Source organism: Dermochelys coriacea, chromosome 10 (genome assembly GCF_009764565.3).
Source record: "Dermochelys coriacea isolate rDerCor1 chromosome 10, rDerCor1.pri.v4, whole genome shotgun sequence".
Taxonomy (NCBI): domain Eukaryota; kingdom Metazoa; phylum Chordata; order Testudines; family Dermochelyidae; genus Dermochelys; species Dermochelys coriacea.
Genome location: NC_050077.1, coordinates 72,938,746 through 72,963,993, shown reverse-complemented (window position 1 = coordinate 72,963,993; position 25,248 = coordinate 72,938,746). Strand labels below are relative to the sequence as shown.

General features: G+C 41.6%; 1 protein-coding gene across 9 annotated transcripts in view; it reads left to right on the top strand.

The window, feature by feature from the left end:
• Positions 1-25,248, top strand: part of AKAP13 (A-kinase anchoring protein 13) — a 339,098-nt gene that overhangs the window by 57,492 nt on the left and 256,358 nt on the right. Inside the window, exon 3 of one of the 9 annotated variants that reach the window (XM_043493949.1) lies at positions 5,245-5,329. The exons of the other annotated variants lie outside the window; for them this stretch is intronic. Coding sequence (XP_043349884.1) covers positions 5,319-5,329 — 11 coding nt within the window. The 5' untranslated portion in view covers positions 5,245-5,318. The remainder of the gene's footprint in view (positions 1-5,244; positions 5,330-25,248) is intronic. 9 annotated transcript variants of the gene reach the window in all.

Below are 25,248 nucleotides of genomic sequence, written 5' to 3'. Positions count from 1 at the left end.
ATTTGCATTATAGTCTGAATGTCATCATAGAAGAGACATCATCCTTTGTGTCTTGTACTAACAGACAGGGGCTGTGCCCCCGGAAGGGAAACGCTAACACCAAGGAGGAGGATCCATGGTGTCATTAGTACGCTTTCTTTTGAGGAGAGGGTTGTAGGCTTGAGTCATTCTAGCAATTAGATGTTGCTTGGAGTTATTTGCCAAAAAAAAATTATTAAAAATTAAAATACAGTTCTTCGTCTGGAGATGGAAACTGGGTCTTAGCATGAACCTTATAACATTAGGGCACATCATCAATCAGTATTTTTAAAATCCATAAAAAGTTCATAGAATACTCTTGCTGTCCCCCAAATACACTGAACATGTTGATGCAGACCCTAATATGGTTCTCCAAGAGCTTACTTTTTTTAACAAACAAAAATATCATTAGTACTCATGTAGTATGAAGATTGTGACACATTCCAGTAAAAACAAGACTGGGTCGCCTGGGTTCAATCCTGCTCTCATTAATATGTATTTCTGAATATTTTGGTTGTGCACAGAAATTGGGCCACACTTTCGAATTCTGTCTAAACAGTGGGACAAACTTCCAAAAGCCTTCCATGAGCTGCTTTTATCTTCCGAAGGACCAGTAAAAACTGAAGAGGATATTTTGTAACCAGAAAGGCTATGTATATATGTTATGGCAATGTATAAATATGTGCATGCAAATACAGCCATCAGCGAAGGGGGTCAAAATTCTGTTCAAAACCTTGTCGATGGGACAGCAGTTTGGGGATGTAGCGAGGGCAGTCAACAGCTTCGTTGGTTTAATTTGATACTAAATTGTAAAGTGGGGGTTATTGTGGTTTTTTAAGGGAGTCATTGCTATGGGATTGGCCTAATTTGGGTGTCTTCGTCATTATGAGGTCCCAGCTGTAACAAACAGTTCAAAATAATCAATTGTTTATCTTTCAGAGTAGCAGCCATGTTAGTCTGTATCCGCAAAAAGAAAAAGAGTACTTGTGGCACCTTAGAGACTAACAAAATTTATTTGAGCATAAGCTTTCATGAGCTACAGTTCACTTCATCGGATGCATGCAGTGGAAAATACAGTGGGGAGATTTGATATACACAGAGAACATGAAACAATGGGTGTTACCATACAGACTGTAACAAGAGTGATCAGGTAAGGTGAGCTATTACCAGCAGGAGAGAGAGAAAACCTTTTGTAGTGATGATCAAGATAGGCCATTTCCAGCAGTTGATAAGAGCGTGTGAGGAACAGTGCGGGGGGGGGGGGAAGGGAGGGAATAAACATGGGGAAATAGTTTTACTTTGTGTAATGACACATCCACTCCCTGTATTTATTCAAGCCTAATGTAACGGTGTCCAGTTTGCAGGTTAATTCCAATTCAACAGTCTCTCATTGGAGTCTGGTTTTGAAGTTTTTTTGTTGAAGAATCGCAACTTTTAGGTCTGTAATCGAGTGACCAGATTGTTTATCTTGTAGCTCATTGGTGCCCAATTTTTGTGCTCCATTTGGATTTGTTGAAAGCTTAATTATTACAATTACAAACAGATTTTGAGATATCTGTCAAAACTATTGAAGCTTGCAAAGTGGAAAGTACATAACACTTTTCAAAGGAAAAGAAAATAACCTTTATTTTTAAAAAGGAAATAACTTTAAAAATGTGACTTCCAGCTTTGTTAATGTTTGTTTGTTTTTTAGTTTTGTGTTGTTTTAACTGAAGTATAAGCAAGCTTATGGTTCAGCTTACTTGACTCTTCAGGGGAAATCAGCAGGACACCTGTAAATCACTGGTTGGATCTTTCTCTCTTTGCCCTGAAATTGTTTGTAAGCATTTTTTTTAACTGAGTATAAGTCACATTTCTTAAGTCGGTGCTAAACAACATTGTTGTTCATTTTGCATCTAGAAGTACAGAGGTTGGTCCTTTGAAAGTGTAGTCCTTCTCTTGTAAGGACAGTGTCTGAAGCTGTCTCACTCTAAGCAGTCAGGGTTTGGGGGACACACGTGGCCCACATTTCAGCACATGTTTGTAACTCCCAACCCTGCCAAAGTGCAAACCTAATCCTGGCACTGGATTATATCTTTAAAATTGTGCAAACTCCCATCACCACCTGCCAAAACTCAATCTCTTCAATAATTCACCAGTGATATGGGCAGAGTGTTCGCCAATCTTCTCAATGTGAAAGGTTGCATTTAGACCTGACTGACACAATGATCTGCCATCCAATGATCATATTTTGCCAGATGGGACAAAGGTATTTCTCAGATCAGAAATACATTGTTTAGTTGATGAGCTGGTGGCAAACTGTGACTTCTGTTTAACTCTGTTTATTTCATTTTTACCAACACCACCATCCCCTTGCTTGTCTGGTTGGTTCAGCTGTGTGTTCTGTGTCCTTCACATAGATTGTAAACTCTCTGAGGCCATGATTGTCTTCTCTGATACTTAACCAGTGTCTAGCACAATAGGACCCTGATTGGGGTTTCTGTGCAATCCTAATAATAATTCACAGAGGGTTATATGAGAAGAGTTCTGAGGTGCCAGTCTTGGAGACGTCTCTAAATAGTGTGCCAATCCAAAAGTTTAAGGATAAATCCGGTTTATGTTGGCTTAGGCTATTTGCCAAGATAGTAATCACATAGATGCTTTGACAATCTCAGACTTCCTCATTCTTCTGTGTTATATATCACTGTAGGTGCTGTAAAATACCATAGTGCTGAGATATCAAGGTGAATGGCATCAAAGAAATACTTTAGATAGTAACCAGTGATCGGTTAATACCTAATTGTATTCACATGCATTAAACTGGTGATTCTGAGGGTGAATAAGATTTGTTCAGTTCAGCATTGCAACTGTCTTATTGCTACATAATTTATCCTTCTTTTCTTGGCTTCTGTCTCTTTCACTGTGAAATCCTTCTGCATATAGTTCATGCTTTTTGAATGTATGGGCGAAGTTCACCGGTTGTGTCACTGAATTGACCTCGTTTGGGCATCACACAAGGAATGAACTTGACCCAATGGTTTTATATCTTAGCTTCTTATTTTTGTAGCTTCTAGATACCTGAGTTTGTCCTTTCTCTGACCACAAGTGAAAGTTAGTTTCAAATTCTTACTGCCGTGTCTTATAGATGTTCTTTCCATGTCACACAACTGCTAAACAATTTAACATGATTGACAGCTTCTCTTCTTAAGAGAATCACAGGACTGGTATAGTAGAGGGTATTGCAGGTCAAAATCAATGGGCATTGTCAGAGCTATGTGGGCGTTCCAGAGTTGCTTTATTATTTTTGGGTTTTGAGACGATAACAGCTGAAAATCCACTAGATGGATTGAGGATTTTCTTTATTTTGACAAAGGAATGACTTTTTACATCCAGTGCTGTGACATTACAATTTGAGTGAATTTTTAGCATTATGTGAGAGTGTTTGTGTGCCTAAACCCTCTTCATGTCATATTTAAAACTTCACCCTGAGTGATCAGCTGTATCTGATCAAACAACAAAACCACTGTCTTCTAGACATCATCCTTTTTGAACCAAATGAGTATTAAGATGTGCGTTTCTTTATCTAGCAGGCTCTGCAAGTGGGCACCAGATAGAAATGCATGGTACTAGAAGTAACGCTCTTAGATGGTTAATTTCCACTTTAATGTCTATTGTATTGTCAACCAGGAGGGAAATTATTTCAAGGGTGGATTTCAGGGTTTTTTTAAAGCTCTCTTTGTGAACCATCGGGGTTTGCCAACAAAGAAACATGGGAAGAGGCATACACTCTCTACAAGAACTGGTTGAAAACTTTTGAATTTTGGAATTTCAATTACATTTTGAAGAAAGAAGACACTTTTTAAAAAATCAGCTCTGTTCTCTACTATTGTTCCCTGAGTATCCGTTATTTCCCATGGGTAGTAAAATGATACCATTTTCTATACAATAGAACCTTGCTAAACTGCACAAAAAGTCTCTTGACCTCTCAGCGAAGACTCAATAAGAGACTGCATTGCAGCTTTTGCTCTTAATAAGTCTTCATTCATTTAATGAAATGTTCTACTGTGCAACATTGTAATTAAAGCCATACTATAGTTGTGAGAATAAATGAACAAGGTATATTTTGTGATGCATATCTTTGTTTTTTGCATTCTGTATTCACTTGCTAATTCACACAGGATAAAGGGTTTCCCAGTCACTAATTCTACCACTGCCACTGTCATTTTACTGATCATAAATGCACTTTTAATCCTGAGTCCCCTAAAGAATATTGTTTCAGCGTGAGGGAGAGCAGCTACCTATCTCTGTTCTCTCCTGGCCAGAAAGGCATTTGTAAGCAAAGACAGATGCTCCCCTTCCTTGGATAGCAGGAGATGACCTGTTGAGCTTTCTAGTTTCAGCTGACTTGTGTGTACACAGGAACTTTCCCTGCTGTGGTGACCAGGTGATGGTCTGAGGTGCTTGACTGACTTTGTTTTAACTAATAAAATCTCCCATAGAGCATTAATAAACTGAACCACTAACTGTACTTTCTCTCCTCTCACCGTTCTGAATTGTATGTTAACAATCCAACTTCCCTATTTGGTTAAACTGTCCTCTTTCCATGTGCACTTAGTGGGACAGATTAATCCCTTTGGGTGCAGTATGGGAAGCAAGTCATGTCCTGGAGCAGGGGATTTGCCTGTGGAAAGACACGCAGGAGTATGCTTTACATTCTAGCTGGGGTTCCACAGAACCCTGATAGTGGAGGCTTCTCAGGGCTCCTTCCAGCTAGCCTGGCCCTCCTCTGCCCCTTCTCCACTGGCCCTTCTTTACTAAGTGCCCTGGAGAGTGGGTCTTGTTGGCAGCATGTGCTCCTGCTCCAGAAGGATTTCCTCCTGAAATGAGTTTCTTTGATCTTTGTAGAAGTTCCATTTAGAACAAAATGTATCTTTCATTATACTATAATTGAACCATCTATGGAAAGGGGGGCTTTGCCGTCCTCATCTGCATGTCACTTGGAGGAGTAAAGGGTAAGAGAGTTGTTTTTACGCTCCCACCTTCAGAATGTTACTACTTTTTGAAATGTGAAGCTCCACAGGTTAATGAAGACTTCCATTCTCCCTCCTGGACCAATCACTGTCTTGTATTCAAATTAGCTGCTTGTCCCACTTCAACTGTTTTCTGTCTCTCGCTTTTGTACATGTAATTCTAAAACTCCCTCGATGCCAGTGGTGCCTCAAATGATTCCAATTTTCTCTTTTCCAGGACCCGTATATTGCTTTCTGCTGCGATTCTCTGTGCTTGACTTGGAGGTTTTGAAAGAAGCTGCACGCTGCTGCATGCAGTTACAGTAAGGTTAAACACTTTTTATTGATCAGTGATGAATAGAAGTAGTTGAGATTACATGTTCTTGTGATGTTATCTCCCTGACTTGTCTGTTGATATCATAAGAAGATGCTGATATCAAAGCTCATTTCTTAGGGTGGTTTAAAAGACCATTATTTTGCTACAATTAATTTTTTACAGTTGACTTGAAGTAGAAGTCAAACAACATAACTATCATACTGAAGAACAACCAATCAGGTACAGATTTCATAAAGCTTTTGGAACAGAATGCAATACCAGCATTTTACGTGGAGTATGGGGTATTATCTGTCTCACTATTAAGCTCACAGAGTTCCCCATTTGACACAGTGTGAAATGCATTTCTCTCTCTCTCTCTCTCTCTCTCTCGGAGGTGGGGAATGTCGTGTAATTTAGCTTGTCTCTGTAGATTTGCCATTTCCCCAGCTATTTTATTTCTAAGACCCCACATTACAGGGGTTGTTTTTGATAATCAGCTGGACGTGAGTTCCCTGTGTGACACTGTGGCCAAAAGAGCTAATGGAATACTGGGATGCATAAATAGGGGAATTTGAAGTAGAAGTAGAGAGGTTTTTTTACCTTGTATTTGGCATTGGTGCAACTCCTGCTGGAATCCTGTGTCCATTTGTGTCCAAAGTTCAAGAAGGATGTTGATAAATTGGAGAGGGTTCAGAGAAGAGCTACAAGAATAATTCACGGACTAGAAAACATGCCTTATAGTGGTAGACTCAAGGAGCTCAATCGATTTAGCTTAACAAAGAGAAGGTTAAGGGGTGACTTTTTTACAGTCTACAAGTATCTACCTTGGGAACAAATATTTAATGATGGGCTTTTCAGTCTAGCAGAGAAGGTATAACACGATCCAATGGGTGGAAGTTGACGTTAGATAAATTCAGATTGGGAATAGGTGTAAACTTTCAACAGTGAGAGTAAGGAACCATTGCAACAATTTACGTAGGGGCTTGGTGAATTCTCCATCACTAACAAATTTTAAATCAAGATTGGATCTTTTTCTAAAAGATCTGCTCTAGAAATTATTTTAGCAAAGTCCTATGGTCTGTGTTGTATAGGAGGTCAGATTAGGTTGTCACAATGGTCCATTCTGGCCTTAGAATTTATTAAACAAAGACTGGATGAGCCATATGATGGCTTTTCTATTAGAGAGAAGTTTTGAATGTACCTTTGATAGTAGGAGAGGAAGCCTAGCAGCTTATGAAATTCCCCTCTTGTGCTTGGTGGTTGCTCTGCAACAGCACAAACAGCCATGGTGTCAACTGGATCCATCTTATAAACTTCAGCAGACACCCCCCACTCCCAGGTAACATACCTCTCTCTTAAAGAAGTCACATTAAGAAGCTTTCAGCTTAATTCCATGTTTTTGTAATTGTAGTACTCCCCTTACATTCTCCATGTGTTCTTCAAAGATACTGCTGTAAGCGTGTAATAATTACCTCATCCCTAAGGTCCACAAGGCACTCTTCCATACACCGTAGAAGGCAGCAGGTGCATTTGTTAAACTGAAGGGGTTTCTAACCCATTCGTACAGGCCTCATGGAGTAATGAAGGGCATGATGTGATGGCTTTGTTCAACCATGAAACTTGGATGGTGGGCCTTCACTTGATCCAAAAGGAAGAACCGGATTTACCTCCTAATCCGCTCAGAACATCATGGATTTGAGGGATGAGCTCTGTCTGCTGTGGTTTTTCCATTCAATTCCCAATAGTCAATGTAGAATCTTAGACTACCATCCCTTTTCCAGACACGTACCACTGATGATGGATAGGATGACTTTGATTTTGTAACACAGCCCCTGTTTAGGAGCTCTTGCAGATATTCCTTTACCTCTTTATATAGTGGATGAGACACTGAGATATAAGTCTTCTGTACGGGTTGCTGGTAATGTCATCTGCAGACTAGAGATCTATTCCATGTCTCTGTCATCTTTGGAAAAAGTTTTGGGCTCCTCTTTCAATGTCTGGTGGAGCATTTTCCTTTGCATTTCTGACAAATGGCTCGGGTTCACTGTTGGTTCAAACAGATCTGTCATCTCTTCCGCTTAGAGACTGTTCTCTTTGCTGGCTTTAGTCCTTGGTGCTTGGTATGACCATCTCTTTTTAAACACTGATGCCACCTGGAAAAGTTTTATCTGTTGAGTATCCATGCACTTAAATTTCAGATTTAATTTGCAGTAAACTTCCCAGCACAGTTCATCCTTTCACCGTTACGTCATGTTTTGAAGGGTTACTCACATGGATATTTATCCAGCAAGGTGATCCTTTAGGTATTTTGGCTAGTGAGTCTCATGTCTAAATCCTCAGGCCATTGAGCAGCAGCAGCATCTGACTCAAATATGGCTATTAAACTTTCAGTATCCAGGCCTGTAAGAACCCAACATGCTGGGTCAGTGGCTGTTCCTTTGGGGATCACATACTCCTTTCCCCCCATTTTAAGCATTCACAATTTGAATGAATTGTGTATTTCTGATGAAGTTCACAAGAGTTGCTACTTTGGCCATGCTCAAATGAGGAAATAGATGTTTCATATTGTTAATAAAGCTAAGTGTTGGTGCCTCATCAGGTAAATTGCAGCAGTGGTATTTGAGGAGATAGTCAATAACACTGTGGTCAGTGATCGAGTTCTCCAGTTTTTGTGGACTGGCCAGCACAGGAGCAGTCAAGATGTTGTCATCTTTGCTTAATTGGAACTGGACTTCAATCCATCCTTCTTAAGGGATTTTAGTTCCATTGGCAGCTTTAAGATCAAGCCCATCTTCTATTTCCAGTAACTCTTCAAGCTTCCTAAGGTGTGTCCTTGGGAGATTATCTTCCACCCACTGGCTCAAGAAGATTATGCACACCTGTGTCCTAGTGTCTCATAGTTTTTGCTTTATTGAGGAAACACCACACCAACATCTCTTTCCAATTGAGCTAGTCACTCTGGTTTGCTGTTCGGGCATTAGATGGCAGACATGGTTCACTCCTGGTAAATCAGACACAGGGCTCTCAGCTTTGTCTCTGCTCTCCTGTGATTTTCCTGCCTGATGCTGAAGCTGACTTTGGGACTCTGAAGTTCCACCAGTCACTCCTGGTTTTGTAGGGGTGACCCTCTGCTAGTTCCTCAAGTGAGCCTCTGTGCATGGCATCCCGACTGGTAGTGTTCTCCGCTCCCACATCTGAAATACTGGTTATAAGTACTGCCTCTGCCAGGCTGCCTGCAGCTAACACACACATTCTTTTTTCTGGCATTACCTGAGTGAAGGTGTCCTCATCCTGTTATCACTGCTTTTGTCTTGTCTGGATAGCTTGTCTTAATATGTGAATTTTGGCTTTCATGTATTTAATTTAATCAATACAGGCCTTTAGTTCCCTAGCTTCGTCAGTGGGTTACCTTTAGGGATCTCTTTTCCTGGAAATGGAGGTGCTGCTTCCTGCTCCAGTCCCTGTTGTGTAGACAGTGATTTCACAGAAGTACGTTACTGCCTTCATATGGGTTCCTCAGTTTTTTTTCTTTTACTTCCTCACTTTCAGCGCTCTTGGTTTCGCTAATAAGGTCTCATCTGCATCCTGGTTATCTTTTTTAAAATAGGGGTAAATCGCTATTCGCATATTGTTCTGAGATCCTGTTAGGACAGAGTGGAGGAACATGCATGTGTGAGGAGAGGATCATACCATAGGTTAGAGTCAGCATCAAGAGTTCTGACTAGAAAATCTTGCAGTCACTCTTTTAGCTCTTGTGGTGCTCTTGAGAGCTGCTGGTAAAATTCAGTTGTATTTTTTTTCCCTTATAATAGGACCTTAGGGTCAGTTTTCCCCTCCTGAGCTCAGTTCTGGGCATTCTGCTCTGATTAGAGCCTCCATGATCTATATAACTTTTCAAGGTCCCCTTTTGAATCCCCCTTTCAGTCTTCCAGAATTGAATACAGAATGCCAGAACACTAAAACTTAATCTATCCTTTTAGATAGGGGTTGCCAATCTGTCCTGCTATTTTAAATTATTATTTTTTAAATTGGTCCTGTTTTCGGGAGTGGAGATCATTTTCTACTCCTACTCTGTCTAGCCTGTTTACTGTGTGTAGTGTCTCAGATTTTCCATGGACCTACCCAAGAAAACTAGCGCTTTGGACACAGCATATGTAACAATTTTTGGCCCAGATCATTTGGCACAACTGAATGTTAGCAGCAGCTGAATGGATTAATCATAAGCTGCTGTTAGTCGCAAAGATGAGCATTTACTATTGTAATTATTTTGATTTAACTTTTCTTTTGCACAGTTGAGGAACTGGGGAATGATACGTATTTTAACCCTTGATAGCACGTAGAGTAGGAAATGAATCCTTATTTGGCTAGATTAGAAATGACACCTAATTGAACAGGAAAAAAATGAAGATATGTATGGCTAAAAACCTTGCTTCATGGTTCTTCCTGAACCCCAACCAACCTAATATATCCTTGCACATATGAAGGAGAATGGCTATGTCTTTATCACATAAACCAATCAGAGAAACACTATGGAAAGGATGAGGGTAGATCACCTGTGAATAACCAGTAGTTTTGTATTCATGAGGAAGAAATATCGGATCTTTTTCAGATGCTAATATAGTGAACTCCTTGAGGTGCTTTAGAAGAATTTTTTTCTGGGGCATAACAAGCCTGGATTTTGGGCAGTGTTCATTGTTCTGAAGCATCTGTGATTCTCTTCCCAAGAGTGACTCAGCAAGGGAAAAATGTGGCTTCCTTATATGGGAAGATGGCAGCAGACTGATCTCCAGAGAACCAGTGGATAGGCAGTGGTAAACTGCTCATCTAATAAAAAGAAAAGGAGTAATTGTGGCACCTTGGAGACTAACAGGTGCCACAATTACTCCTTTTCTTTTTGCGGCTACAGAATAACACGGCTGCTACTCTGAAACCTGCTCATCTAATGCCTTTTCTGGAAAACCTGACTTTTGGGCGTGTCTCCTATGCAGAATCTGTAGACAGCTAGACTTGTTACCCAGTAACCATATCCTTTAGATCATGCCTCTTCCTTTTTGGCTCATGGACCAGGGCAAAACTGTACATATGATTAAAAGCTTTTAAAATGACTTCCTTGCAGGGTGGATAACTCTTTGATTAAAAAAATTCAAAAAAGATTATTTTTATTTAAATTGGCTTTTTAAATTAGTTTTTTAAAAATAAACCTGTTTTGAAATTGACAACCTATATTAAGGTGCAAACTTAGAATCTATTAAAATAATTTAAATACAAAAAATAATATGAAACAATACATATTTGCTGCCAAATTTTACAGGTCTGAGCACCGAACTGGTGGAATTAACTGGTTAAGCTTCTGGAACGAGAGTTTGTTCAAGTGCTAAACTAGTTTCTGACTATGGTAACCTTTTCTGCAGGTGCAGAGGGAATGTTTTCTTCATTTCAGTTGAATAAACTGGTTCAGTTCCATTACTATTCATTCAAAGTTAAAGCAATTGAAAAAACAGGAAGGCTAGTTTTCCTTTTCCAATCTGTGAATAAAAATGCAGTTGGGAGAGGATGAGATCTACCAGTCCTAAAATCTTGAAGAACCTGGAGACCAGAAGCAATTCAGTTCATTATCTACTAACGTTTTGTTAAATAAGTCAGTTTTCAATCCAAAACATTTTGATTAAATGTTTTTATGTATCCAATACATTTAAGATAGTTTTATACAATAAAATAATTGAAATGCTGTTTGTCTATTTTAATTGATTTGAATTTCTATCCAAATAGAACTTGAAACAAATCACAAGTAAAAAATGAATAGTCATTCAGTAAATAAGAAATGCATCATTCACCATTTTCTAACATAATAAAAATGTAAAAGTTAAGAATCTGAATATATGTAAATTAATGTATGTAATTGCTTAAATAAAAGTGTATAGATATGGTGTACCCTCCCATTAGCAAAAAGAAGTACCAAATTTAGTGTAAAAGATGTACTGTATTTAGTTGCAAATCAACATATTTTAATGGTTAATAACCAATGAAAGTCGCCCTGGTTTTGGGATAACAACTAAAAAGTAAAAATGCAAAACAATTAAATCTGAGAATTTAAATCTCGGTCTCTTGCTTGCTCATTTAAATCATGATTAAAATTGGTGATTTAAATCAATCCAAGTTCCTTTATTCATAACTTGGTAATTTGTTAATGATGTTTACCTTTATGAACTTTCATGGAACATTTAAAATAACTGTATAACTGTAAGGCTGACACCAACCCTGTTCCCCAGATTAATTGTACATTGTACTATAGGCACACAAGTTCCCTGAGTTGCATGCTGCTTCATGACAAGGGCTCCTCAACTTTTTACACTTGTCTGTTGTGATCCCAGATCACAAAGTAATTGGGGTGTGGAAGGAGGGGAACCTGTGGGTACCTTATGGTATTTCGTTCCTAAGGGATCAGTTTGTTGCTAAAATCACTATTGAGGCAAACGATTCCAGGCTCTGAGAATAAATGTTTGCCAAACTCACCTTGTCAAGGTGTAATCCTGATGCAGAATAGCATTGATCCCATAAAATGGAGGCAAAGCTAACTTCTCTGGGGCGGGGAATAGGGTAGGATCTGAGCTTTATAGGATCTACGTGATCTGATCCTTGTCGTGCCCTGCTTTGTGTCTATTTCCACTCACAGGAGGGATATTCTGTTTTGGATTTCATATACTTCAGATTTGTGACATAACTGTATTCCTGGAGCAGCATTAAAGCTTGAACTGTTGCTCTCTGGACATCTGGAGAGATTTCAATATATTGTCCAGAAATGGGTATAGATGGGTGACATGCTTTTAAGACCATGCCACAATAGAGATGTCCCTGCAAAAAAAGTGTTTGCTATGGTTGCTTGGTTAAATGAGATGTAGGCCCCATAGTCTCTTCAGATGTGCTTCCATTTTCCCCATCTATGTGGTCTTTCAGTAAGAAATGTGTCATTTTATCAGTAAATTCCAGTTCTAATGTAACCAGTCTCCCCTCCCCTCCCCCCAATCCCAAAGGGTCAGGACTATATCCGGTTTCCAGTTAGAAGGCAGGTAATTTACCTTTGCCATATTTCCCTTTTTATTTGGCTGGATGTCCTACATTATTATCCTCCTTCTACCCATAGTATCAAGTAAATCACAGAATAGTGGGGCAAATTCCTTCCTGGATATCCTGATCCTAATATTTATGCTGTGATATAGAGTGTGTTTCTATTTGGATGATGAGTGGAATGTTTTGTACTTTTTCAGATTTCTTTGGTTCTTTGTTTCTTGATCTTTTGGTGAGGAAGCACTGGCTTTTCAACTTGTATTTGTGAGTGGAGCTCCTTATAGAGGATTTAAGGTTGGTGCAAACTAGCTTTACTTCCTCTTCTGCCTCTGAAAAGAAGATGTCTTACAGATAACATGGAGGCATGTCTTTAAATCTACTCACTTATTTGCCACGCAAATCCCAGAAGATGCCTGTTAGGGGCTGCAAGAAATTTGGCAGAACTTGCTTTAAGGGGAGTTGGTCTTAGAGATATGGAGAGTTTGACATTTATCCTGGGGAAAGATCACAATTGCTACATTCCTGGTCAAGTTCCAACCTTCCAGGTACCTGTAACAAAAGCTTTTTGCGGAAGAATCTCTACCGCTTATCTGTATGAGCATATTTCCTTGGCTTTCCAAGGGTCTGTGGACTGAGAACAATTTTGCAATAGAGGAGCATTACAGATGGAGCATTTCTCTCTCTTGAGGCAAGGGATGGTTTTGAGTTGTGAAGTAGTGTGGGAGTGGACCTAAAAGAAGCATTCCAAAGAGGGAATCTTAGAAGGTTCCTGAGGAAGGTTTACTCCTGTGGAAAAAGCCAAACCTTACCTGAATACTCTGTTCACAAATACTGAAAAAAATAGGGTAATTTAAATTTTGGAGTGTGGGAGGATTCTGCAAGGAGAATGACTGGGAGCCAAAAGGAATGGGCATGCCCTTCTGGAAATGTTTCTGCTGCCTCCAGGTTCTCAGCAAGAAAGGAGATGCTCACAGAAGTTAGGGACTCAGAGCTAGTGGAGTTACCTGGAACTAGAAATAAGTGGGGGTAGGGCTGGGGGAGAGAGAGGCTTCTCTGTGCTCCTAGAGAGAATCTGGAGTAGATGCCAAATTTTAAGACTTCTGCCTTAGCTGCAAATGCAAAGTTGGTGTATTTATTTGTCAGACTACGTATTTCCATGCATGTGTTGCTTGGCTAATTATCTGATTTGCACATGTGCGTACCAGTAAACACATACAAATGATTATCCTTGTCAAATTATGATGCTGTTTCTGAGGCATATGTGGTACTTCATGCAAATCTGAGATGCAAAGCAACCTTTTTGTGGTTCCACTCCAAATTTATTGTTCATTCTCGGCTTGAGGTGAATGAGGGAGGAAGTAGGGAGTGGGGCTAGGGTTGCCAACTTTCTAATTGCAGAAAACTGAACACCCTTCCCCCCCTTCCCTGAGGTCCCACCCCTTCTCCAAGGCCCTGCTCACTTCATCCCCCTCCCTCCATCGCTTGCTCTCCCCTACCCTCATTCACTTGCTCATTTTCACCAGGCTGGGGCAGGGGGTTGGAGTACAGGAGGGGGTGAGGGCTCTGATGGGGGTGGGGCCAGGGATGAGGGGTTTGAGGTGCAGGAGGGGGCTCTGGGCTAGGGCCAAGGGATTCAGAGTGCAGGAGGGGGATCTGGGCTGGGGCAGGGAGTTCGGGGTGAAGGCTCCATGTGGTGCTGAACTCAGGCAGCCCCAGCTTTTCCCAGGGACAGAGGAAGTCCACACGGCTCCTGGAAAGTTGCAGCATGGCCCTCCGGCTCCTAGGCTGGGGGCGGGGGGCAGCCAGGGGGCTCAGCGTGCTGTCCCTGCCCACAGGGTCCAACCCCGCAGCTCCCATTGGCCGTGGTTCCCAGACAATGGGAGCTGGGGAGCCGGCACTCAGGGTAGTACCTGTGGGTGGGGGAGGTGGGTTTTTTTTTTATTCAGTGTTGTAAGCCATAAAACATAATAGTGAAACCCAAATGCTAATACTGCTGAATGCACATGCTTACAATACCACACAAGTCAGAGTCTTCACAGGAGCAAGACTGAGCTGGAGTAATACTGAGCCACCTGGTGTGGCCTGGGATCATGGAATCTGTAGGTCAAGAAATCCCACTGCTTGCAAGATTTTGCATGCACTCCTCTGTTAATGACAGCTTTCCAGCTGAAAGTGATCTTTGTCCCTCTTCTTTTATCTGCACAAAATGTCTGTGGATTGCATTTGGCAAAATACTCCACAAGGTCTTTTTTTTCCACCAAAAAGGATCAGCAGATAATAGAGACTACAGGATTCATCTAAATGTTCAAAAATGTCTAGTGATTATGGTTGCCTCAGTTTTTTAGATACCACACTTAAGACACCTTGTAAACAGCCTGATTATTCAGAAAGTTCTGCGTTACTTACCCCTTAAAAATTGGGGCCCTTTGAGAAGTCTCAAGTTGGGCACCCAAAAATTACTATTCACTCTTGCAATTTTAGGACAACTATCCTTGCACAGTTTTCAGGAGTTTGATGCCAAAAAAATTTTGTTTAAAAAAATTAAAGTTTAAATCTTTACCCAAACTCTTCAGCTGATTAGACGGGCTGCAGAAGCCTTCCAAAAATGGAATTTCAGCCTGTGTATAGCTGCCTTGCACATATGGGGAAGAAACAACAGCTGCCCGAGAACCTGTTGGAAGATTTAATTTGAACGCTTGCACAAACATGCTTTCATAAGCACATAGTCTCGTTTGCTGCACTTGCGGGGGGACGCTTCCATTCATTTAGTTAATGGCTAGATATTAACTTCATAGCTGAATCCCTAATGTAAATCAAACGCTGTCTGACATTATTTGTGTTTTGTCTTTAATTGCATCATAGCTCCTCAGTTGTTGGTTGGTGCATTCTGCAAATAGATGTTTCATAGATTCTACATAGGCCAACTCTTGGTGATTGACATTTGTGTTAGTATGCACTAAGATAACGTTAGGAAAAATATTTATTTTTAAAAGCATTTACCATCAGTGATGGTGGATATTTAGAAATAAAAATCGTCAGGTGAGGGACTAGATAATAGCTTGATGCAAGTGAGTCCATCCGTAGTAGATGATGATGATGATGATGATGATGTAAACCGTTAAGTATGCTCATACCGAGCCAGTGATCCTACACACCCCTCCTCGTTCCATACAGTGTACATTAAAAGAAGCTCGTCTTTGTTACACAAATAGATTCTGGACATGAGAAAGAGGCTTATGGCAAGAGGATGAGATCAGTTGGTATAATTAGAGCCAGCTGATAATCCTTTTACTCTCTCTCATTTCAACATTTACAGTGCTTCTGTTTATTTGAAATGGAGCACGTGGGCTGTAGAGCAGTGCATGTTTGGATTCTGGCTCTTTAATACTGTGTTTCTTTACAGGGAATAGAGATGGATGGGTGGGTGCTTCTCTGCCATCCCCGATCAACCATTTTAAAGAGAGGGGCTGCTGCCACTTTCCTTTCCCATGTGTGGGGAGTATTGTTGGCTTTATTAACCGTGGTCACTGTTTGATCTCAGTCCAGCATTTTGATTGGGAAGTGAGTAATCAGTTGACTATTTTAGCAATTTTGAACAGGAATGTTGCAGAAAGAAGAATTTTAAAAATGGGGCAGGGAAAAATACTTTTTAGGATACCTTGTAGTAGCAGTGTTGCTATTGGTTTTTCATGGTTTTGTTGTTGTCGCATGCACAGTTCTCTCCTGAACATCCTAAGAATGAACTTAAGCCTGATTAGCTTTTCTTCAGCCCTGTCTTAGGTACTGGGAAGTTCCTCCCTGCCTGTGCGTTTCCTGTATCTGCTGTGGCTACGCTGTGCTGCAGCGTGGACTATGGGGGTATGAATTGCAGAATTCATCAGAGGTGGTTGTCTGCAGGATCCACACGGGGCAATTCGAGCACAATACTCAGCAATTCACACTCGCATAGTCCACCCTGCCGCACAGTGTCCACAAGCTCTGTCACCTGCTGACCTAGGCACCAGTGAAACAGGAACACTGATTGATTGGTGCCCATCCCCAGACAAACCTTACTCAGTCCAACAGAACTGGCAGAGGTACTTGGAAGGAGAGCAGGGGGTATGCACCTACCTCCTAGTTCAAAGTGATTAGCTTGGTTTTCAGTAGCCAGGCAGACTCAGAAGTTGAGGGTTTTCTCACTGTAGTCATATAGCAGAGGTGGCCAAACTTACTGACCCTCTGAGGTGCATAATCTTCAAAAGTTCAGGAGCCAGGAGTGCCTGCCGGGGTTTGGGGCTTCAGACCTGTGGAGCACACCTACCAGAATTCCTGCCCTGTAGTGGGGCTAGAGAATTCTGCCCTAGTCCTAGCAGGTGCCTCCTGCAGGACAGAAGTGCCAAGCCCTAGCAGGCCTCCTTCAGGGCATTAGTGCCGAGACCCCCCCCTCTCCATTGGGCAGAAGCCCCGAGCTGCCTCTCCCACCTCCCAGTGTGGTAGTTGGTGGGTGGGGTGGGGTGGGGTGGGGCTCTGCGAGCTGCACTTCAATTGTAAAAGAGCTGCATGTGGCTTGCAAGCTGCAGTTTGGCCACCCCTGTCATATACCTTGTTTTCTGCATTGGCATAGTGGACTAAATATTCACCTCCGTACCATGGCAATGGGGTTTTTGACAGCGTGGCAATCACTCACTGAAGCGTCCTCAAATGTACTGCAGGTTAAAAGAAGGGACTGAGGAATATACCAAAGGCCACAGGAGACTGTGTTACTTTGGCTGTGCCATTCCATACACAAAACCCAGAAAGGAAGGATAGTCCAGTGGTTAGGGTGCTAGCCAGGAACTCTGGAGATTTAAGTTTGATTCTCTGCTCCTCCTGGCTTTGGGCCAGTCATTTAGTCTGTGTGTGCCTCAGTTCCCTATCTGCAAAGTGGGTATAATAGCTCTGGCCTACCTCACAGGGGTGTTGTGAGGATGGCATTTATACGGAACGTCCGGTGCATTCTGAAGAATTCCACCCCAGAGAGGCATCACCCAGAAGATACCAGTGCACCAGCCTTCTCAGTGATTGCCCTTCAAAGACTCAGACTGAAACAGCTGTTTACCCTTCCTGAAGAACCCCAAGACCCCCTTCTAGATGGTGGTGTGATGGGGAATTCCCCCATATCACAGCACCAGGTAAGGGAGACATAGCATGGGATTTGTAGCAGCAGGAAGGAGTAGAGTGAGTTTCATATAGCGCCCACCCCCCCTCTTTCCCCTCCCCCCCAGTTTCCTATAGAGTTATGCTGTCTTGGGGATGAACTGGAAACTTGGGAATGCACAACCCATGGACTAGAACCAGCTGACAACGTTGATTGAAACTTGGGTGAACTGAAACTGGTTGGTTCTGCACAGGTCTGCACTTCAATGGGGGCACTTATGAAAGATCCAGTGAAACTATACCAGATTTCAATCTAACAAGGCACTTTCAGTTCCCAGTTCCAGGGGCGTGGAATAATTAATATGAAGCAAAGCAAGTTAATCTGTATCCAGAGCATTTTATTTAATCATCAGTCAATGAAATCAGTGACACTCGGTTGGCTTTCATCACCCATTGTTGTTGTTTTTTTTGTTTTGTTTTGTTTTGTTTTTTTCCCCCCTTTGGTGTGGTGCAGTGAGCACGATAACCTGATCTTTTAAAGATTGTTGCCATAGCAACCCCTTGGGTCCCACTGTGTGGCTGCTGTGCCTAAAGGCCTAGGATCTGAGGATTCTGAAAAAATTCAGGCAGCAGAGTTTTGTTTTTAAAGTCATTTTCAAGTTATCTGGTTTGACGTTTTTTCCCCACAGAGCTGGAAAAAAGGTAAGCCCATCAATTTTACCATCTCCATTCTTTTTATGCTTGTAATTTTAAATTTGTCTGTTTTACACTCAAATGTGGCTTAGGATTGTCCTAACTCTGTTCCTTTTTGAAGTCGGTGAAAGTAGTAGTAGGCCCAGACTGAGTCCTTTTGAAAATCCCAACAAAATCTTCAAAACATGAATCTACTCTCATGGCAGAAAGAGTCTCATGTCTGCTGCTGCTGAATGAACGTCCCTGTGTTTGCATTCTAGTGGCAGCATGTGGTTCTGTTTTGCTTGAGACCGGATACAGCTGGGAAGCAAACATCACCTGAGGAAATGCTGCACATGAAATTTTTTTAAGTGATAATTTTAGCAGGAAACTGTAAAATCAGTGGCCTGGAGCGGCGAACCACAGCTAGTGGAAGCTATGATCGGCCGAACCTGCAGACATGGCAGGTAAACAAACTGGCCCGGCCCACCGGGGGCTTACCCTGGCGGGCCACATGCCAAAGGTTGCCAATCCCTGCCTTATAGTATATTTTGGTAGAGAGTCCTACAGGGTTAACTGTGTGTAAAGCATTTCTGTTTACTTTGTTCTCTTCTCATTTAATTAATTTTTGTTCCCTTTATTACATGAGTGAAGAAATAGTACCAGATTGAGTTTCTCCATGCACATATTGATCATTTCTGTAGTTATGTCTCTTCTAAAGTAAATGGTACTTTTTTTTTTTAATCTCCTCTCACATGGTAATCCAGTAGAGGGCATTGAGGTATACCTAGTGCCGGTTCATTACATTATCATGTATTTGTGCTATTTATTGAATATGGTTGACTTTCAAAGCACAGAGGGTCAACCCAAAGCCTAAAGACCAGCTAAATCCCTCCTAAACCGAGTTCCATGCTGTGAAAACAAATTGACTTTCAGAATTAAGGCAAAGATGGACATTGGCTTTTGCGCTGTATCCTCTCTTCTTTGAGAACCTAGAGTTTGGATCCGCGGGAAGCTCAAGTTAACTTTCTATTTGATTAGTATTTTGCTTTTAAGTCTAGGGTTACTACAAAGATTTTTTTTTTTCTGTTTTCCATCACCGCATTAAATAAGTTGAATTTTCTTACCTTAGTTTTTGAACAGCATTATGCACAGCTCAAAAGGAAAGGAGACAAAACTCCAACTTATTTCTCATGACACTGAGGTTTATTTAGAAGAACTACAATAAATAATCATGAAATGAGTATCGATGGTACAATTTTCTGAAAAGGGACTTAAGCATCAAATTCCTGATTTTTGTCCTGCTCATGAACCCACACTCTTCCTGTTCTCCACTCTTGTCCTACATCTTGTCTTTGTTTATCTTGCTTTAGATACTTTACTTTAGAGCTTAAATACTTTGGAGTAGGGAACCTGTCTTACCAATGTTTGTAATTAAACATAGTTTGACAGAGTTTTATTATAGTGTGGGAGTGCCCTCAGGGCCATCTTCTATATTTGATGACTGAGGAGTGTGTGTTTTTTGGAAGCATAATTCCTTTTTTGTAATGTGGGTAATGCAAAAATCAAATCATGCCAGATAGTCAAGGTAGATAGATTTGCTCCCACCCAATACATTTTTTGGCTACATTTAAGAATTTAGAGAGGATCTAATCCAGTGTTCATTCAGGTCAATAGAAGGACTCCCATTGGCTTCAGTGGATATTTGTCAGATCCAAGGAGCCCTGGATTTGTGTTCTTTTAATCCCTGAATTTGTTTAAACTTTTCTTGGAGGGTTATAGGATATTTGCCTAAGGCGGCTGATCCAAGAATTGCAGTGGGCATTTTGCTGTGGAATACTTTACTTGGGTGTTTTAAGCGTGTTATCCAAAATCTCTCTCGCAACACGAAGAAAGTCAGTCTGTTACTTCACATGTGTCAGGTAGTCTGCACAGATAGAGCAATTCTAATTGAGAAGAAAGAATTCGTAGCTTATACTACCCTTTGAAATGTTGTTTGTATAATCTTGTGAAGCAACATAAGGCCCAACCCTGGTAAGCCATGCCAGCCAATTCCCGTGGTTGCCTATATCTGTGTTCCATTTTCCAGACCAATTATTTGTAAATCTCCCAACGTTGCGTCATATTGAAATAACCCTTCAATTCCTTCTTCCACTGCCAGCTTTGTGCCTTCGTGAGGCATGCATGTGTTGCCCCTTACATCTTGAACTCTCTCCTGTCCTCTCTTCATTCATACCCATGTTCTAAAACTCTTTCCAGGAGGCCTATAAAACCTCCCACTGGATTTCCTTGTGTGCCTGATCTTTGTCCCTTTAGACCATGAGTGTCTTATACCAGCAGCTGTCTTGTATATCACTGAACATACTGTTTAGAGCTTAACAAATACTGAATAGTGTTAACCAAAAAAAAGTAAATAGAAAATCTATGCCGAACTTCCAAATGTTTATATCCAACTTCGTCTTTTTATGAGCCAGCAAAGTTTGACGTTGGATACACCTGAAGTATCCCCTCATTTAGCGTATAGCTGTTTGTCCACTCTGGCCCTTATACATGAACTGATCCTTTACGTCACTAGCCTCTCCTTCGGATCTCTCCGTTGGGCCCACTTTTTCTGGGATATGTACAAGAATCCAGCCAACTGATACGTTGGATTGAGGGGTACATGTACATTGATGACGATGTGTATTTGTTACAAAAACACAATGTTATAAATATACCTGCACTTGATGGTTTTATCCCTCTCCCTCACCCTTCCTGGTCTGTAACTTCTTCAGGCTAGGGAACATATTTTCTTATGTGTTTGTGCAGTTCTGTACGTTAGTATACTTACCACCCATAACTCCCTCTTGTGTCAGGGTGTGATGCTGTAAGGGGTCCTTGTCTCCAGCACCTCTTGCAGGCCATCTGTCTCTCCTAGGGTCTTCTCTGGCTCAGCTCTCCAGCCAAGTTACATAAAGCTCAGTCCCCTTCCACAGTAACAGAAAGGTCCAACTAAAAGTTCAGAAAACATCCCAACACAAAAGAACTCTCCCTCCCCCTGGGCGATTCCTCAGCCTGTCTTATGGGGTCAATCTTCAGCCCCAACCTGGGCTCAGGTTTCAGAGTAGCAGCCGTGTTAGTCTGTATTCGCAAAAAGAAAAGGAGTACTTGTGACACCTTAGAGACTAACAAATTTATTTGAGCATAAGCTTTCGTGAACTAAGTGAGCTGTAGCTCACGAAAGCTTATGTTCAAATAAATTTGTTAACCTGGGCTCAGTATTTCTTCTGTGGGGCTTGCATGCCTCTTTGTCCAGGGCTGGTAGGGGAACTCAGGCCCCAACCCTCTACTCTGGGCTCTCGCCCTGGGAGCCTATATTAAGTAGATAGGTCCACTTCTTCAAGTGTGCTTCTGTTTCCCTGGGACACGTCCTACCTCTGAGCCCCCTTGTGCTGCTTCCCCACAGCCTGTGATTAATGCATCTTCCCTTTGGTTCTCTGGCCACTGGCTTCTCCGTAGATCCTCCCAGCTCCTTGGTTCTCTACAGAACTAATCACTCTTGCACCTCTCTTAGGATCCACTGAAGTCCTTTTAACTGGCCCTACATCAGTGCCCTCCCCCACCAGGAGCCTACCCTGCTCCTTGGGAATCCTTCTGCCTGGCTTCTTGCTTCCCCCCCCCACCCCGGTGGGGGTTTCTCTGCTGAGGAGAATACTGTATCCTCTGCAGTGTCCTCCATAGTGAGTTTCCTCTGGTTCCTATAAAGGGAAGGTACCTAATGATGCTTGCTTCTATTATGAGAAAACTGTGGTTTCAGATCTTGTTTTTTCTGACCCCTGCTGATCTTTTCATTGTTTGAAACCACTGTTCCTTTTTTAAGTGTTTTTTTAATTCAACCTGGAATTGTTACTTCATGCCCTATTTTCAAATTTGCAAAGGCAGGGGATTTTACTGTGTTATTTTAAGGGGAGAGACAAAATAGAACGCCAGAACAATCACAAGCTGAGTGTTCTGAATTGCTACAAAATGTGTGACAAACCAAACATGAATTTCATATGGTTCAGTTATTTGAAAGAAACTGTTTGAACATTAGAATGCTGCAACTGTGTTCATGAATATTTGTTCAAATAAAAAAAACAATTGAATTTGCTTCAGCGGCATTCATGTCTTAAGTTCATTTTCCATGAATATTCTAGTGAATGAAGTTACAGGAAGGACTCTTGCTCCTTGTTTGCCAAGACAGGGACACATAGAAGTATCTAGACAGTGTTAATGGAAATGGCATATTTTAATCTCAGTATTTGAGCATGTGCACAGAAAATGGGCCAAAGCTGTGATCCTACACAGTACATATCCTACTCCTCTCATGAATGTGCCCAGAACACAATGCCAGGAGCCTTGTAAGGCTCAATATTCTGCACACATGAGTGGAGTGGAGCAGAGGGTGCAAATGTGTATGTGAATCAAACATAATTTACAGGGGTTCTAATTTTAAGACCACTCACTTCAAAATGGGTCCCCTTTTAATTAGTGCATGATGTAGGCATCATCAACTTTGTGGTGTGTCTGTTCAACTTAGGGTAATTTTAAAATGTGATTGATTAGAGCGGCAGGATAATGAGTGTGTTGGGGGGGGTAGCAGGGTGTATATTCAACAGAGCTTTCATTAACGAGTCCCCTCTCACAACACAAACATTTAAAACACTATATTCGCTGTTCATACACCCCAAATCCCAAGTGAAGAGTAACTGGCAGACTTCCACCAGCATGCTGCAATTCTTCTAGTCCGTGTAAAATCTTTTTATCTAGTTTTACAATGCCAACAACGGATTTGCAAAAAGCAATCTGAGGAAATGTACAGAGACAGGTCTCAGATGGATGACAAGTAACTACAAAGGTTACCCACAGCACTTGTTATAAACAACATAATGAAAATGTTCATCCACAAATGTTTGCCCTCCAGAATTAGTTAATCAGAAAAAGCTAAAATCCATTTTGCGTTTAAAAGGCAAATAGTAGAATTCAAATTCTGCTGTGATTTCCCCATGTAAGATTTTAATAACATATTCACAGTAGGTACCCTAGCAAATGTCGAGTGCTGATGGAGAAATATGCAGCCTGATGTTAACTAAAGGTTTCGGCTGCAGGTATTTGAACTATGCCCATTGTCAGAGGGTTACGTCCGATGTAGTTATGTATTCTGTTCCTGATGCTTGAAATAGTCTTCAAGCATTTTGGGATCTCAACTTCTTTTTATTTAATCTGAGCATTTGGTTTATTCCTGTTGGCATAAATGACTTGGCCAAGTTTGTAGCGAAACTTTACAGACAGACATTCATTCATATTCTCTCTTTCTCTCTGTCTCGTATATGTATATTAGGAATATTACATCTCATAGAGGCCCACAGAAGTTGGTCTGAGTTTGAATGGTCATACTCTGAAAAGTGACTGCTTAACAATGGCATTGTGGGGTACCATGCTTGTTCAAAGCACCCAAGTCATATTTGAAATTGAGAGTTGGGCACTTTAAATATTTACCCTGTATAGGGACTTAACCCAGGACCTTCCTTTTCAAGTCCAGACGTCCACCTCTGAGGTAAAGGAATGCATTTATGAGGCGTCAGTGCTCTCAGTGAGCTAGCCCTTAGTGAGGCCTAATCACATGTACTAGAGCAGTCTATTACATCTGCATTGTGATGAGGGCATTGAAGATCATTTTGATTCCATTGCATGATGAGTGGGGCGTCAGGTGCCATGTTCTCAGTGATGGGCACGTGTGCTCGCAATGCAATGGAGGGGAAGTGGCACTTGGCTCACAGTATGCTGGGCTGTGCTCACGCTACCCTACGGTAATGTGGGGGTGAAGCAAGGAAATATTCTCTGGTGCAATACGATGCATTCATATTGCTTCTGGGAGAGCATCAGGAGTGATGCTTGCATTGAATCTGGGGGAAGGAAGCTTGAATGTTGACACCGGTTCAGTTTCTGATACACTTACTTGCGCCAAAGTCAATGAAACTACTCGTGGAGCAAGGTGCTACTCGTTGGGAGCCAGGATATCAGAGTGTGGCCCACTGTAATAGGTGGAGATAGGAGAAGGGTGAGGATAGGATTGTCGCAGCCTTGTTGCGACATGGGGTATGCTTGGATCACAGCTGGGTGATGGCATGGCCACCATTGGGATGTGCCTGAAGGCAGATGCCCCACACTCGTTGCAACAAGGCTTGAGCTTTTCATTGTGGCCAGGACCAGAGTGAGGCAGGGCTCATGTTCCCATTGCAAAAGGTAGCATGGACTGGCTCAGCTCTGTCTATTTACAACCACAGCTGTGGAGACTTTTTAAAGAGACCATTGTGAACTCCAACTGTTTCCATTATTTATTCCCTTTTCATCAACAAGCTGCCCTAGGGAAGGGAATCAGACACTTCCGAGCCTGCTGTAAACTGTGGCTATTGCTATAGCCTTATTTTTGGCACTGTAAACATCCTTTTGAACTGAGTGCGTGTAACAAATGTTCTTTGAGTCAGTGTCGGTGTGGATCCTACTGGCAGAGCACATGTGCCAAATGAGCAAGAGATTAGATTTTTTTTTTAATAGCATCATCTGGGGCTGCACATGTGCACTATGCCTTTTCATGCAAAGGTGTGAAGGGTGGCTTGACCATGACACTCTCCCAATTCCTTGATCTCACCTGTAGCAGCAAGATGGTTCCCGCAAGTGACTAGCCCGATCTTTTTCTCTGAGCGACTAGTTTTGTGAAGAAGTCTAGCTTCACCTTCCTTAATTTTGTTAATTCTCTAATTCTAGCTAGATTGATGGAAGCATTCTTCCATCGACCTAGCTGTGTCTAAACTGGGTGCTTAGGGGCATGGATTTTTTAGGGGTAGACCAGGCCTGAGTGGTGAAGCCCTATCTGTGTTTCTTTACCAGAGGTAGAGATAAAGGATTCAGCTCCACTTTGTTACTTAGATCACAGAGCCCCAAACACACTACTAATTGGGTACTATTCTGGTATAGCATTTTGCCTAGATCTTTGTCATCTGCAACACTGCTCTCTATGTAATATTAAACAATGCAAGAAATTTCTCTGTCTGT